A 16601-nucleotide genomic window follows, 5' to 3' on the forward strand; every position below is an offset into this window, starting at 1 on the left:
TATCTACTCCCTTTAATTTTCTTACAGCAATAATGAGACAAATATGAGCAAAGAAAATTTTCGGCAGAAGATTTTCAGCAGAATTATTTATAATAGCAAGATGTTGTAAATATTATTTTTTCATTATAGAATTTCAAAATAAATTATGGTAAGTTATGAAATGGGCCATTGCACAATGGACATGATAAAGTATATAGTGCAATATTTAACATATAAAGATGTTCTTAAAATGTGATTCCATTCAAAACATTCACATGGAGAATAAAGCCTGAAACTATATTTTTTGAAATTTATTTGTGATCATATGATGTTTAATGATTTGAAAGCATTGAGATGTGTTAACTGGTTATTCTCAGGGCTGTATGGTATATCATTTATTCTTATTTTTATTTTTTGCCAGTCCTGGGCTTGAGCTCAGGGCTTGAGCACTGTCCTTGGACTTTCTCAAGGCTAAAGCTCTACCACTTGAGCCTCAGCACCACTTCCAACTTTTTCTATGTATGTGGTACTGAGGAATTGAACCTGGGTCTTCGTGCATGGTAGGCAAGCACCCTACTGCTAAGCCAAATTCCTGGGGCCTGGCGTATCTTTTTATGTCTTCTTTATGCCTTCTGACATGGCATGAATTTTTTTATAAAATATTATATTTCTTTATATTTTCATCCAGAAACTGAAATTTTTCTGGTAGAAATTTCTTATTGTATTGACAGAGGGGCTACAATTTTTTTTATTTTAATAACAAAGAATCAAACAAAAAAAGTGTAGGTAAAGGAAGGGAACGCTTACTAGGCAGAGTTTAAGTACAAACAAATCACCCAAATATAGGTCTCCAAGGCTGTCTTTTCCTGATTACAGTTCAAAGGAAAGCAAATCCCTATGGGGCTATTATTCCCCTTGGTTAGGACAATGCTTTCTTATCAGCTCCAAGATCACAGAATTATTTGAAGATTAAGAAAATGAACTTTCTTTTGATTACTTCCAGCTATGTAGATTATACAGTTGATATTTCCCCATTTATTTTATTATGATTCATTGTTTACTGTTGCAGTTAGAGTTTATATGTATTTCAGTAAATTACCATTTTGATAACTAAGATATTTACAAAACAAGGGAATAGTGGTTAAACAGATATGAAAATTTTGAAACATAGTGCAAAGTTTCTTATCAATTGTAGGATTCATTTAGTGACATTGGGACTGGTGTGAGGGAAGCAATTAGTCAACTAATTTCTTTTGCTAAGGCAAAAGAACTGTATAGATTCCACTGCTTCCTAAAAGTGCCTCAGACTGGGGACCAAGCCTGTAATGTAAGGACCTTTGGAAGATAGTCAACATTCAACCATAACACGATCTTTTGTCCTTCTTTGATTATTGCTTTGTCCTTCTTTATGAGATTATTCAGTTTTGCTATTAAGTGGTGTTCATTCCTTATATATTTTGGATATTAACTCCTTATCAAATATATGGTTTCTATTATTTTCTCCCAGTCTATAGGCTGTATTTCCACTTTGTTCATTATTCTTTACTGGGCAAAGCTTTTGAGTTCAATGTAATCTTATTTTATTCAAATATTTTTCAGGCCTAAGATTTTGAAGTCATATAAAAATTCATTGTCAAGATTATGTCAAAGAGCTCTTTTCTATATTTTCTTTTAGGTTTCAAGTCATACCTTTAGGTAAAAGACTCTCAGGTTTTTGTCCATTTTGAACCATAAGAGGTACCTTTGAATATTAAATTGGTAATTTGAATTCTATACTTCTTGTCATGTCTGTAGAACACTGTAGGGGAAACAGACATAGGTCATTACTAGCTTCCATAATGGGATCATTAATGGGATAAAATTTCAATAAATTTCACTAATTTTTTCAATGATAACACTTCATGAATGTTTTATAGACATTAAAATCAATTTGTAATGCTAGAGCTATATCCTTGAAAAAATAAATAATTAGCCAAGCATCATGGCTTATACCTGTAATTCTAGCTGTTCAGGAGGCTGGGAACTGTGGATAATGATTTGAAGTTAGCCTAGGCAGAAAAAGTCTATGAAACTCTTATCTCCAACTAACCAGCAAGAATCTGGAAGTGGTAGCATAGCTCAACTGTCAGAATGCAAGCCTTGAGAAGATAAACCTAAGGGATAGTAGCTAGACCCTGAGTTCAAAGCCCAGCAATGGCAAAAATAAACAAACAAATAAATGCAAAAAACAGGCATAATCACTAAATGTACCATTCCCATGCATGTACCAAAACAGAACAAATCATATTATGCAAAAATTCTTATTAGCATCTTAACATCTGATTGCATTTTATCATGGAAAAGGGCACAAGTTAACTAGGAAGGTTGCATGCAACTATGAACCAAATAATCTTCAATTTGATGATCAGATGGGGATGTCAGAAATTAGCCAGTTCTGCATCCCCTCCCACATTGCCTTCCCCCTTAGGACTGGGCCTTTTTTCCTGTTTGTCTCATATTTCCAGTTACATTCCCAGCAAATTGGCCCAAACTTTCCTTTGTGCTCAAGATTATTTTTACTCACAAAGACTTAGTAACAGAAACTTTGGCCTTACATGTAAATTGTGTGTCCTGAAGTGCATAAGGAACTCTATTTAGTTTCCCTGTTAATGTGTCTGAAATTCTAGACATTCCTAGCATACAATACCCCCAGAAAAATCCAAAGAAGAGGACAAAAGACTACTTTGCAGAAAGCCTCTGTAATGAAAAGTCCTACCCTTGAGTATGCTGAAGTGTCATTTCAGATGTGTTGAAAATTTCCACTTATCAGCTATAATCTTAGGCAAAGCATTTGATCCTCCATTCTTATCCCTTTCAATTAAGTACATAGCTTAATAATCTCTGACTAGAAGGGCTAATTGTATAGGTAGAATCTACCTTGCCAGATTGTTGTGAGGGTCAGGTGGTATGTAGTTTTTGTAAGTGCTTAGCACAGGATCTGGACAAGAGTAAGTGTTCAATGCCATTAGTTCATAAATATAACAATATTTCTGTTATATTTCCTCAGTGGCTATTAAATGTCTATGTATGGTTCAATACCAACAGTTTAAAATTTTCTGAGTCATATAAACTACTTCACAGTTTCTAGAGCTCTAGAGTAGGAGATAGCTCTTCTGTGGGTATAACAGCCTTCTGGTCCTCAATTGGGTCTAGACACAATATACTTGTAGAAGGGCAAAAATACTGTTAAAGAAGAAAGAAAATCACTTCCTAATTCATCTACTATGTTTAGGGTGTTTTTCTGTGTATGAAATCTAACCACCGGCTTACACAAGAAACTGACCTCTCCCACTCAGGCAAGGCTCACTCCTTCCTGAGCTTTCCAACCACCAATCCACCCTCGCACTATTGGTTTATCAAGATGGGTCCACAACAATGTTTAGAATTCAATGTTGATACGCCTGTCTCTCCCATTCATTGATCTTTGAGCTCCTTCAGGACACAGAGGGTCCCTTGCTTATTTCTGGTCTCATAGAAATGCAGATACATAAGTGAATTTAAGGTAGACCTAGAGTGGTATTATCTGGAAAAGCAGACTGTCTCCTGAGATTCCATTTCTACATATGGTTGTGGAGGAGACTGTCCTAGGAAATTTCATGTGTATTCTTTGGGAACATTGCCAAGCTGAGTGGTTTCTTTGCCTTTCCTTCCCTTTCAAAGACTGGAGAGCAAAGATAGAGAAAAGAAATGCCTAAGCCTACAACCACAAACCAATTCAAATAGAAATTCAGTAAGATCGTGGAGGTCTGTCTTAGGCTAGTCTCCAAAAAATACCTGAGGAAAACTGTCATCTATGTCCATTTTAAGAGAAGGGAACATTAGGGAAAAGAACACAAACTTCAGACATAGAGGCTTGAAGGGCTCCATTTCTCTGGGAAGTTTAGAAAAGCCCTGTGGAGATCAAAATTACTGCTTTTCATTTTTCATCTTTATACTGAATCACTATAACCAATTGCTCTGTGTATATACTTTTGTATACTTTTATATTGGAGTATTTTTAGCTATAACTAGAGCAGAAATATATTTTAATATCTATATTCATACACACTTTTGTATTTAGGTGGTTTTTAACTGTAACTAGAGCAGAAATATGTATTTTAATATCGGAAGGGAGGGTTTGTGTTATGTTTTCAAATAAAAAAAGCACAAAAAATAGTTTTGTTCTGGTACTAGAACTGGAACTCGGGACCTGGGCACTGTCCCTTAGTTTCCCTCCCTGACTCTCCCAGGGCTAGAACTCTACTTCTAGTTGCACTTGTGGCTTTGGGGTGGTTAATTAGAGATGAAGGTCTCACAGATTTTCCCGTGCATGTTGAGCTACTACTGCCTAGGTGGGAGAAGTAGATTTTTAGACCATGCATAATGGGATTAAAATTCTGCTTTGAAATACATCCATCCGTGAATTCATTCTTTCCTTCCTTAAGTTCCATGTTTTTGTTTTATCAATTTTTGTTGTTACAGTGCTGGAGATCAAACACAGTTGGAAGAGTTCAAGAGATCTATTGTCAGAAGTGAGGAAACTTTTGTCTGCCAAAGGTTCTATCTCTGAGCAAAATCCCAGCCACCAAAGCAGGGCTTTATTTTATTATGTTTTGTTAAGATTCCTCATATAAATGACATCATATTCTATTTGTTTTCCAACCTATCTATTTATTTTTGTCTCAAAAGACAGTATTTCCTTCCATTTTTTGAAAGAATAAATCATTATCCTATTCTTTTTTTTCTGCCTCATTTTCTTTATCCATTCTTCCATGCAAGGACACTTGGATTTTATTCCATTTCTTAACTATTACAAATAGTGCTGCAATGAACAAGAGAGTGAAGAAATCTCTTCAATCTGTGAATTTCATTTCCGTTGGGTTTATATCTAGTAGTAAGATAATAGCTTGTCATGGTGCTATTTTTAATTATTTGATGAAGCTTTAAATGTTTCTACAAGGGCTTTGCCAATTTATTTTCCCATCAATTATGTACAAAAGTTTTCTTTTCTCATTTCTTCATATCCCCACAAACACTTGCCACCTTTTTCTTTCTCTCAGTGATTCCAACAGGTGTGGGATATCTTCTTGCAGTTTTATCATTTCCTCATTAAGTGGAGAAAGTAAGTGTTAAAAAAGCTATTGGTCAATTTATGTCTCTTTCGGATGAATTTCTACCTAAGTCTTTTACTAGTTTTTCAAATCATGGCTAGTTGACTCCATTTTCCCCCTAGTTATTTGTTCCTTGTATATTTTGGATATTAACCACTTATCAGATCAGTGTTTTTCTAATATCTTACTTTCCATAAATTGTCTCTTCAGTCTGATAACTACTTTCTTTACTCTGCAGAAAGGTTTCAGCCTCATGTTTCCTCACTTTGTTTTTAAACTCATGTTATCTTTACTTTCTATTCATGTGGTTTTGGAATTTGATCTTTCTCATTATGTTTTCCTCTGGTAATTTCACAATTTCATATCTTATGTTTAAATCTTCAAGCCACTTTCATTTCATTTGCATAAATTGTCTGACATGTGGCTCTAATTTCATTGCTCTTCATGTAGACAAGAATAAAAGATTCAGTTTTAAAGCATCATTTGTTAAAGAATTAGCTTTTTTGCCAATCCTGGGGCTTGAACTCAGGGCCTGAGCACTGTTGTTGGCTTTCTTAAAGGCCATAGTTCTACCACTTGAGCCACAGCACCACTTCTGTATATGTGGTACCAAGGAATCAAACCTGGGTCTTCATGCATTCTAGGAAAGCATTCTACCACTAGGCCAAGCTCCTGGCCACAGAATTAACATTTTTTATGCATTTTTCATCTGTGTCAAAACTCAATTGATAATAAATACATTAATTTAGATCTAGGCTTTCTGTTATATTGTGTTGTTCAATGCGTTTTTTTATGCCAGTAATCATGAACTTGGCTTGATATAGCTTTTAAATATAGTTTGGAAACAAATAAATATAATTTGGAATTAGAACTTGTGATGCCTCCATCTTTGGACTTTTTGCTTACAATTGCTTTGTCTCTGGAACACTGTGGTTTCCTATAAAGCTTAATATTTTTTCTTCAATTTCTCTGAAAAGTTCCACTAGAATTTTAATGAGAATTACAATGAATCCACACATTGTTTTAGGTTAAACATTTTAGCAAATTTTCTAAATCATGAACCTTGGCTTCTTTTCTTTTTTGGGGATTGGGGGAGAGGGGGTTGGTGGGAGAGTCATGAGGCTTGAATTCAGCCTGGGCGCTATCCCTGAGCTTTTCAGCTCAAGGCGGGTGTTGCCCCTGAACTCTTCAACTCAAGGCTACCACCCTACCCATGAGCCAAGCCCCACTTCCTGTTTTCTGGAGGTTAATTGGAGATCAGAGTCTCAGGTCCTTTTGTGCCCAGGCTGGCTTTGACGTTGATCCTCAGATCTCAGTCTCCTGAATAGCTAGGACTGCAGGCATGAGCCTCTGCCCTGGGCTGGGTTTTTTCCTTTCAAAAGAACCAGCTGGTAGCCCAGGAAGTTGAGATCTGAGGATCATGGTTCAAAGCCACTCGGGGCACAAAAGAACCTGAGACACTTGTCTCTAATTAACCTCTAGAAATCAGGAAATGGGGCTTGGCTCACGGGTAGGGTGGTAGCCTTGAGCTGAAGAGCTCAGGGACAAGGACCAAGCCCAGGGGTTGGATAATAACCTTGAGCTGAAGAGCTCAGGGACAGCGCCCAGGCAGAGTACAAGCCACATGACCCACCAAAAAAAAAAAAAAAAAAAAGAACCAGCTCAGTTTTTTATTGTTTGTGTGTTTGTTTAATATTTTCCATTTCATTTATTTTTGTTCTGATATTTATTATTTCTTTCCTTTTGCTAACTTTTGGGTTTAGTTCTTTTGTAATTTTTTTTACTAATATTCATTAGTTATTTAAAGGGAAATTTTATTGTGACATTTCCATGCACATTTAGAATGTATTTCAATCTCACCCCCAATAATATACCCTCTTCACCTTTTCTAAAACAATTGAAACAATTTCTTATACTTTTGTATACAAAAGCAGTCTATTTCACCCTTATTCATCTTCTTTTGTTTCTCTTGCTAACTCAAATCTCAATAGTCTTTTTTTCTTTCCCCACCTTTCCCAGCCCCCTGTTGATCAACAGCTTTCACTGAGGTTCTTTATGGTGTTTCCATATGTAGTTAGTGTATTTCAAAAATATTCACCTTTTCTCTTTCTCCTTCTTGTATTCCCTTATTTATATTCATTTAAAAATACACACACCTATCTATCTATTCATCCATGTCCATGAATATGTATATCATTTAGGTCTAGCTTCTACATATGAGTAAAAACTTATCTATATTGTTTTTCTTTTGAGTTTGGCTTTCAACACCTGGTTTAAATAGCTGTCAGAATGGTAAGATCTTTTTATAAGCCCAATGGTAACCATAAGGCAACAGCCAACAGTACAGACATGTAGGACATAAAAGATCAAACTGTGCCACAGAAAAGCAACTAAGAATAAATGAAGAGCACAAGATAGCAAGAAAAATAATGTTAAACATCAAGAAAATAACCAAACAGCAAGGACAAGACTTTACTTACAAGGTCTGGCTACATAGACTAGGGTGCCCTGAAACTCCAGAGCTTCCAGCTTTGGTATCCTTCCTTCATGCAGGTATTACAGGCATGTGCCACTATACCTGGCTCTGCCTTTTCCATTTTATACCATTTTTCTGAAATAAAAACAGAGTTCATTTCAAATGGTTCTTTTTTATGTCTATTTTTTTTTCTATATATGTGGTACCAAGGAATCAAACTCAGGTCTTTGTGCATGCTAGGTGAACACTCTACCACCAGGCCAAACTCCCGGCCCTTTTGTCTACTTTATATGTTATTTCAAAAATATTTCCAACAAGTGCCAGAAAAATTTCATTTTGTTTCCCCCCCACTTTTTTTTAAACCAAGTTAGAATTTGCTATTTTTGCTCTGTTTCCTTAGGAGGCTGCTGGAATTACAAATGTTCGGAATTTACACTGGGACTTTACGATTAGTACAAAGTAAGTCTCTCAAATGCATGACCTTAAGTTGGGACCGATAATCAAAGGAAACCTGATCACTGTGGGTGTGGGTCCTGTTCCTGCATTGCTCAGTCTGGGATGTCCAGGAGTGAATCACACTTGCTCCTGTCTCCAGATTGTCGCTTTTGGAAGGAGTGACCTGCTGCCCCTTGGCAACTGCCGTTTCAAAGCGGCCAACGTCGCTCCTGCAATATCAACATTCTAACTTTAGGGGAAAAACTGCGGTGAATTTCTGGAAAGCAAATAGGAAGTTGTTTTTCTAGGCAGCTTGACAGCAAGGGGAGGCAGCAAGACTATAAGAAGTCAGGGTTGGACAGAAGGCAGAAAGCTGGTGCTTCACAAAGGAGATGGTAAGTTCATTTTTATTTTCCTTTTACATGGGAAATTGGTTGAGTGTGAGAGGTGTAGGGCTGAATTAGGAAGAAAAAGTTGCAGAAAGAAATGATAAAAAGTCACAGAATTTTATGTCAAATATGCTGCTAAAGTTTGCTACTGTTGTTGTGGTGGTGGTGGTGGTAGTGGTGTAGTGGTGATGGTGATGGTGATGATGATGATGATGATTTGCAATGGGCTCTTGCTCTGATACCCAGATTGACTTCAACCTTAGATTCCCCCTCTTCGGCCTCCTGAGGAGCATATTACCATACCTGGCTCAAATTTGCAAGCCTTACCAAAAGTGTTGTCCATTTGAACCCTCCCAATTTTCTTATGGCATGATGTTAATTCCACTTAACATGTAAAGCCATCCTAGCACATGAAAGCTTGGTATGTTACCATAGGATTCACTGTTAAGACGTGATGATATTGAGATCCAGATTCAATCATCTGTATCCAATCAGCAGCTGTTCTTTCCAATAGAATTTTCAGGGACCCTCTGGGAGCCAACTTGGTAAACTTGCCATCCTCTTTCCCAGGAACCACTCTTCTGGGACAAATAAGGCTGAGAAGTCCTCTAGGACAGCCTACAATTGAGTGGTTTGTAGTCGCCAGTTGTCTTGTTTCTTTCTCTGAGCCAAAGTAGTCATCTGAGACTAATCTGGAACATCATGTAGTTTCAGTTTCTGTCCTTAGAGACTTAACTTTCTCATCTGTACATTGGATATAATAGAAATATTTACAATGTCATCATGAAGATTAAATGAGATTGTAAGAAAAAATATTCCATTATGAGCTTGGGCCATAAGTGATTAACAAATGTAGATTTTCCTTTTAAATGAAGCAGGGAAATCTTGGGGTATTCGTGGGTTTTGTGTTTCAGGAAAGATTATTCAGGCATTTTGAAGTCAGAAAAAAAAGTCACTCTAGTTGAGTCAGCCACATCCAATTTTATCACCAGTTTACCATGAATAAACATATAACAGACTCCCAAGATACAAACCCCAGCTATCTTTAGCCATTGAAGTTTTACCTTTGGGGTGCATGTCTGTGGAACCTTAGTTAATGTATGTATACTTGATTTCTCCCACTCTCAGCTTTACTACAATATATGGCTCAAATACTTACCGTGACATTTTTTCTGTATTGGTGCACATGGGGTGATGAAGAGGAGGTGTAAGCTTACACAATGTCATAAGGTTGAGAATCACTTGTCTTATGTTTTTTTTGGGGGGGGCGGTCAGTTATCGGACTTGTACTCTCAGCCTGGGCATTGCCCCTGAGCTCTTCAGCTCAAGGCTACCACCCTACCCCTTGGGTCACAGTGCCACTTCTGACTTTGGTGATTAACTGAAGATAAGAGTCTCACAGACATTTTAGTACCCAGGTTGGCTTTGAACTGCGATCCTCAGATCTGAGCCTCCTGAGTAGCGAGGAGTACAGGCATGAGCCACCACATGGCTCATGGCTTCTTGTCTTATATTTTCGCATGTTATACTTATGAATTTGTCAACTGAAATGAATGAGCAGCTAATTCTTCTCTTCCTCCCACTCTCTTTGGAGTCCTGTTTCCTAAGATACAAACTATATGAATTATGGAGTTCATTAGGATTTTCTTACAATTCCCCTTCCCAGATGAAAACACAAACATCTACATAAGAACAGACCTGTGTAGACACCACAAGAGATTCCCAGACCTCTGTGTGGATCCCAGAAGAGCCTCACCTCATTGTCTATCCATTATGCTTAGAAGTTTCTCAGCTGTCATATTGACGCTCTAAAGGAACTGCTAAGGATGCCAGCACTGAAGTTAGTTTTTAATATTTCCCAGATAAGATCTTTTCCAAGACCTTTTCCTTTCTCTCTGCTACAAGCACATTTGGCTCTTAGGATTCAGGAGTGTCAGTCTTCTCTATGTAAGTTCTGTTTCATGTTTATAGTGTAACTTTGACGAACATCTAGCACCTGAGGAAATAAAGTAGAGGTGCATCATGGGGAGTGTTTTCAGTCCGATGTTAGAGAAGGAGCTTCTGATCGAGAATTTATAATTAGATGGAGTGAATGTGATCAAGGCTTTGATGGGCTAAGGAGTAGGGTTGAATTCCCTTCCATTTATACTTTTTATGATCTTAAGTCCTCAGCCTCCAGTTCTTAGTTTCCTTCCATAATTTTTATCTTCTAAAATATCACTAATTTTCACTCATTAGGAACTGGTGTCCAGTCCTTAGAATTTGCATCTGTATAAGGAATTAATAACAAAAGTCCTCAGATATCAAAATTACTTATTAAAGAATAATTGAGACCTAGAAAGACCCTAAGTCTAACCCTGAAAAGTAGTACATGGCAGTATTTTTTTTTTGCCAGTCCTGGGCTTGAGCTTAGGGCCTGAGCACTGTCCTTGGACTTTCTCAAGGCTAGAGCTCTACCACTTAAGCTTCAGCACCACTTCCAGCTTTTTTCTACGTATGTGGTACCAAGGAATCGAACCCAGGTCTTCGTGCATGTTAGGCAAGCACTCTACCACTAGGTAAAACTCCTGGCCTGCATGGCAGTTTTATAAGTGATATTCATCACTTATTCTAGGTGTCTAACCTTTCTCAAGGAAAAACATACAGAAATTCTATGAAGTCATATATACTAAACAAGTCCTTCATATTTTTAGACTATGACTCACCTATAGTTGGACAGCTTAAAAAATAATATTAAGTATGTTGCTTTACTTTTGATGCTAATATTTCACCTTAAATAATGATAGATTATATGCTTGGATTGTAAATGTTGATGTTCTGGGCCCTTTCCTATCTCTATTTGTAATCTATTTTTAGATTTAGAGACAGCAATCTCTTTTTTTCATTGAGTTTTATTTTCTACCTTTAAGCGTGGACTGCTAATATCTGTGTTACATGTTATATGTTATACCATCACCAACCCCATCCAAAAATATGAGAACTTAAAATTTTAACTTAAAAATGTAATATTGTGGTAGTCAAAATGCCTTGTAAAATCTGAGGTCTGTTACCAATAGATTGTTCAGCTCTCACTGCTTATATCCTCTTCTTCTCAATTCTCATTGACTTTAGGCCAAGCGAAGTCAGACTCACTTTAACTTCTGCTTGGACCATTACATTCGCCTCCTTTTTCATAGCTTATCTTTCCTAGTTCTAATTAATCGAAAAAGAATCAATGTTAGGTGCATTTGAGAATATGTACCTCTTTTTTTTTTTGGCCAGTCCTGGACTTGAGCTCAGGGCCTGAGCACTGTCCTTGAGTTTTCTCAAGGCTAGAGCTCTACCACTTGAGCCTCAGCACCACTTCTGGCTTTTTGCTATGTATGTTGTACCAAGGAATTGAACCTGGGCCTTCGTGCATGCTACCACAAGGCCAAACTCCCGGCCAAGAATATGTATCTCTTTTATGAATAAATTTTATTTTACGAATCCCCTTTGGTGCTAGAGCCCTTGAGAGAGTTATATTTAGACTAGAGGATTAGACTGAATTTATTTTCTTTTTCCCTACTTTTGTTTGTCAATTATGGGGCTTGAACCCTTGGCAGAACTGTCCCTGAGCAATTTTGCTCAAGGACTGTGCTCTAGCACTTGAGCCACAGCTCTACTTTCTGGGTTATTTTTGTGGCTAATTGGAGATGGGTTTTATAGACTTTCATTCTGTGCTGGCTTCAAACTGCTATCCTCAGATCTCAGCCTCTTGAGTAGGTAGGACTACGAGCATGAACCACTGGCATCCAACTTTATAAAGCATTTTCAAACCCAGACACACCATTGTGGTAACCATATGTAGTCTATTATGATTGTCACTACTTTTTCCTACCATTTTCCTGTTTAGCACATTTCTAGTCAGCCACTCCCTGTTACTACTCTTTCATTTATTCATCCAATTCATTTACCCATAAAATACTTGCTAATCATTAAGCATCTGGTCCATCATGGCTGGAGGGATTCAGAACTGGATGGGTCTCAGTCCTCATCCTGGACAGGCCCCAGTCCTCATCCTGGACAAGTCTCTGCTGCATGCACTCCCTCTACCTAGATGCTCATGTGTTTGCTCTGAACTTGTCCTGTGAATCTCATGCAGGAGGGAGAGCTCAGGAGAGAGATGCAAATAAAGGGCCCTCATGAGGCTAACAGGAAAGAGGAACATGGGATGAGACTAGGGATATGAAGGCAGGAACCCAGGAAAACACCTATCAAAGGCAGAGAGTGGGGGCAGGTATGGACGAACTCTAGGAAGATATACTTAAGACATTAGGGAAGAGGCAGGGGCAGCATTTTAAGTAAAAAGAATGGGTCGAAAACATATATTATTATATAAATGTAAACAAGATAAAGGTGGGTCATCTTCATTTGCTTTTGCAAATCAGGAGGTTAGTAATACAATTTGACAGGGCCGTTTGGCAAGATGGCAGGGCCATGGGCTGGAGAACACTGGGGAGACAAGGAAGTTAAGCTTCTGTAGTTATAGAGGAAGAGCAGAAAACAGGAAGAACCTAAGCAAGTGAACAAAGGTCCATCTAAAGTGCAAAGTCTTGACATAGCAAGATAGTAAGGTTACTGTTTGGGGGCATTCTTGCCAGCATAGCAGGCCTTTCTATAAAACGGAAGCTGAGGCAAAACATTTGTTCCTATACATTCTCTGTGTCCCCCTCTTCACCTGGTTATCACTTGTCATAGAAACATTAAAGGTGACCACAGTGCTGTGCAGAAGGTTTACATAGTCACAGGATGTTATTCTAATGACCCAGTCTCTGAGTCCTTTCCAGCAATTCCCAGTTTGAACTGTGTTGCCAAAGAGCATTAAAGATTAGCCATTCTCCTGGAGAGGCATTTCCTCTTGTTTCACATAACACAAGACAAGAGTCCTTAACTCTTCAGCATCCCAGACACCAGCAATGTGCACTTTAGAGGAGATACAAGAAGGCCTGCCAACCCAAGGCAGTTTTAGAGGAAAATTAATACCCAAGGAGCATGCTCAACTATCCTCTTCCTTCCCCACTCCCATGTACAAAACCTGTCAGCTGTCACGGAGTCAACTGTATGCCTTACTGTTAACCCAGAGATTTGACCTAAAGGTCCATGAAACATGGTGAAAAGCAGTGAGTTCATGAACCTTCTGAAATTGTCTGAAACATTGAAGTACACTTAAAAAAACAATCCTTGCTAATTTCAAAATTCAAGAGCCCCCTGAGAATAAGTATCACTGTTGACGTGATGAATATATTCTCAGGCAGGCAAGCTTGGGTGAATCATTAAAACTTATTGATGGAGTGATGACTGGCTTGTCTTGAATATTTGTCATACAGAATGACCAAGAAAGGCTCAATTGATCTGGCAATTGTTTTTACAGTCTATTTTAGCTCTGAAATAATCTACGAGGTGGGTGTTGGCATTTGGAGGTTAAGAGAAAACAGACATGTGTGGTCACATTGAAGCAGGGGATGAATATGAATTTGCATTTTCCTTTCATAGATATGCCTCAACTCTAAGTACCTACTAATCTTCTAAAACCTTAAAATGTTTAAAACCAATGTGTTTCCTTCCCCTGCCCCCACATCTCATATCTGGTGTAGGAGAGAATTTGCTGAAGAAATTTTGTTAAAAACCAAATCTTACTTAAAAGTTTGTACAAATAAGTCAACAGGTTCAAATGAGAAGCAACTCTGAATCCTTCATCACAACTAAATCTTACTAGAAGTTTAGACAAGTCAAAGTGAGAAAGTGAGTAGATTTGGACATGGCTATAGGAAATCACTTTTCTCATAGCCGCCCTAGAAATACTCTCAATTTGTCCAGGTCAGGATTGAGCTGTACCAGGGGTGGGGTGTGTGTGTGTGTGTGTGTGTGTGTGTGTGTGTGTGTGGAGGACCACTTCTTTTTTTCATATATTTTTTATTGTAATTAATAGAAGGATTACATTATATTCGCCAGATAGAAGGTGCATTAATTCACATACATTGATACCCTTTCTCATGTCTTAGTTCCCATTTCCTTCCCCCCACCCCCGCCCCTCATCTCGTTTTTCCCCCTTTCCCTATCCAATTTCAAATAACCAAATACAAATAGATCCAATATATCAGATAACAAAGTGAGATACTGTAACAATATGGGGTAATCAAGGGACAGCAAAAGAGATGAGAGATAACATAATACATTAAGGACAACAATCACTCATTATATGGCTTTTGTTTCTATATCGTGGAGGTCCTTTCATTTAGCATCATCCTATATAGCCTTATGTATCTAGGTTTTGTTCTATTATAAATCTCTGCTAGGAGAGCCCAAGGTTTGATTATGACAAATGAGGGAAACCATTGAGCCTAAAGTCCATAATATTCTTATCTCCACTAAACTACCAGAAAACCTGATGCTATGGCTTAAAATAGTAGAGCACTAGCCTTGACTAAAAATGCTCAGGGACAACACCCAAGCCCTGAGTTCAAGCCTCACAACCAACTGAAACAATAACAACAAAAGAATGTGCATATGTTAGGTGCAGGGACTTATGCAAATGAGTCTAGCCATTCAGGAGACTGAGAACTCGAACTGGAGGATCATGGTTTAAAGACAGCCTCAGCAGGAAAGTCAATCTCCAAAATAGCCAGCCAAAAACCTATTTTGGAGGCCTGACTCAGGTTGTAGGGCACTAGTGAAGCAAGTTGAAACACAGATACTGGCAAAAGTACATAAGAATGCAAAATATGACTAATTATCAAAGTTTGCATTCAGAGAAACTCACAGAATATCTCTACTCTCTGGCACACTTGCACCCTTCTCCATATTCAGGCAGGCTGCCCTCAGTAGAATATGTATACAGACAGCCATGCAACCCCAAACCATCCTATGTAATGTACATTGTCACTCAAGCATGACCTTTGGAGACTCAGAAATTCTATACAAGAGGAGGTAGGTAACAATTTGGTTGGAATAGTAAAGTCACAATTATGTAAAAAATAACTTGGCAAATGCAGAGTTTTCATTGTAATTAAGGGGTAGCTTCAGAGCCCTTTGGTCATGTCACCCACTGTATCTTCCACAATGCAGCATAGACCTGGATGCCTGGCAGTTTATGGAAGCAAAAAAGGTAGTGTGAACAGAGCTCCCGCTTCAAAGTCACTCACAGATGCCTTTTGCACATATTAGTTGATGCTCCAAGTTTTAGTATGTTCATGTGCAACATGATATTGAATATTGAATAAATGTAATAAAATCTTAACACAAAGGAGCTTGTGAGAAATAGTGGTTGTACAGATCCAAAAGAATTTTTTTCTATAAATGTAAATACCTGTATGTATATTTATATATGTGGGTATACATGCATATCCACACATCTGAATCTTAAGTCTTGTATTGAAGATGGATGCTAAAAAGGCAAATAAAAAGGATAAAACATAAATCAATATGATACAATAGATGGGCATGAGCATATCTGAAATCCTGACTATTTGGGGAGGCAGAGATCAGGAGAATCATAGTTTGAGGCCAGCATGGACATAAACAAGAGTCAACCAATAGCTGATACAATAGCATGCACTTGTCATTTTAGCTCTATAGAAAGTGGAACTAGGCATAATGATTATTAACTAAGTTTCTGTGGCCACTGTGGTTTGTGTGAATACACACTCATTTATTTCTTTCTTGTTTCAGGCAAGCTGCCTAAAAGTCATCTGGTCCCTGAGATTCCAGAGTGTGGTCCTTGGAACTGCTCAACTGCTCTGGTTCAGTGCCTTGATCTCTGGTAAACTTAAGAATAACTCTTTACTTGACTCTGAGTAATTACGGTAGAATCCAGAGACAAAGAGAAAAAGTAAAGGATTGTGCCAATGTGAGGCATGGAAATCTACGTCTGTTCCTAAGCCCAGATTTCTAGAAGTAAACTGCACTCACCATTATCACACTGGTAGACAAGGCTTCAGAAAAGACAAGTTGCGATATCCAGGCTGAAATTACCCATTAGAAGAGGAAGCATAAGCACAGGATACTTTTAGGGACCCACAAGAATGTTGGAATTTCCTTAACAATAATGTAAAATAATTCACTTAATATGCGTTGGGTCCATGAAAACCACAATGAAGCCTTGGCTATACCAAAATGAAGTCAGGCATCAACTCAGTGCCTTACACCCAGTTTTTTCCACTCATGCCAGGCACT

At 37.9% G+C, this 16601-nt stretch overlaps 1 protein-coding gene across 2 annotated transcripts in view; it reads left to right on the forward strand.

Annotated features, from left to right (window-relative positions):
• The first annotated feature begins 8338 nt into the window (after positions 1–8338).
• Selp (selectin P) overlaps positions 8339–16601 on the forward strand; it is a 30845-nt gene continuing 22582 nt past the window's right edge. For both annotated transcript variants that reach the window (XM_090340491.1, XM_090340493.1), the window contains exons 1-2: positions 8339–8414; positions 16098–16188. In XM_090340491.1, coding sequence (XP_090196617.1) covers positions 8412–8414; positions 16098–16188 — 94 coding nt within the window. In that variant the 5' untranslated portion in view covers positions 8339–8411. The remainder of the gene's footprint in view (positions 8415–16097; positions 16189–16601) is intronic.

The sequence above is a fragment of the Megascapheus bottae genome, chromosome 10, assembly GCF_031878675.1.
Source record: "Megascapheus bottae isolate mThoBot1 chromosome 10, mThoBot2.hap1, whole genome shotgun sequence".
NCBI classification, from domain to species: Eukaryota; Metazoa; Chordata; class Mammalia; order Rodentia; family Geomyidae; genus Megascapheus; species Megascapheus bottae.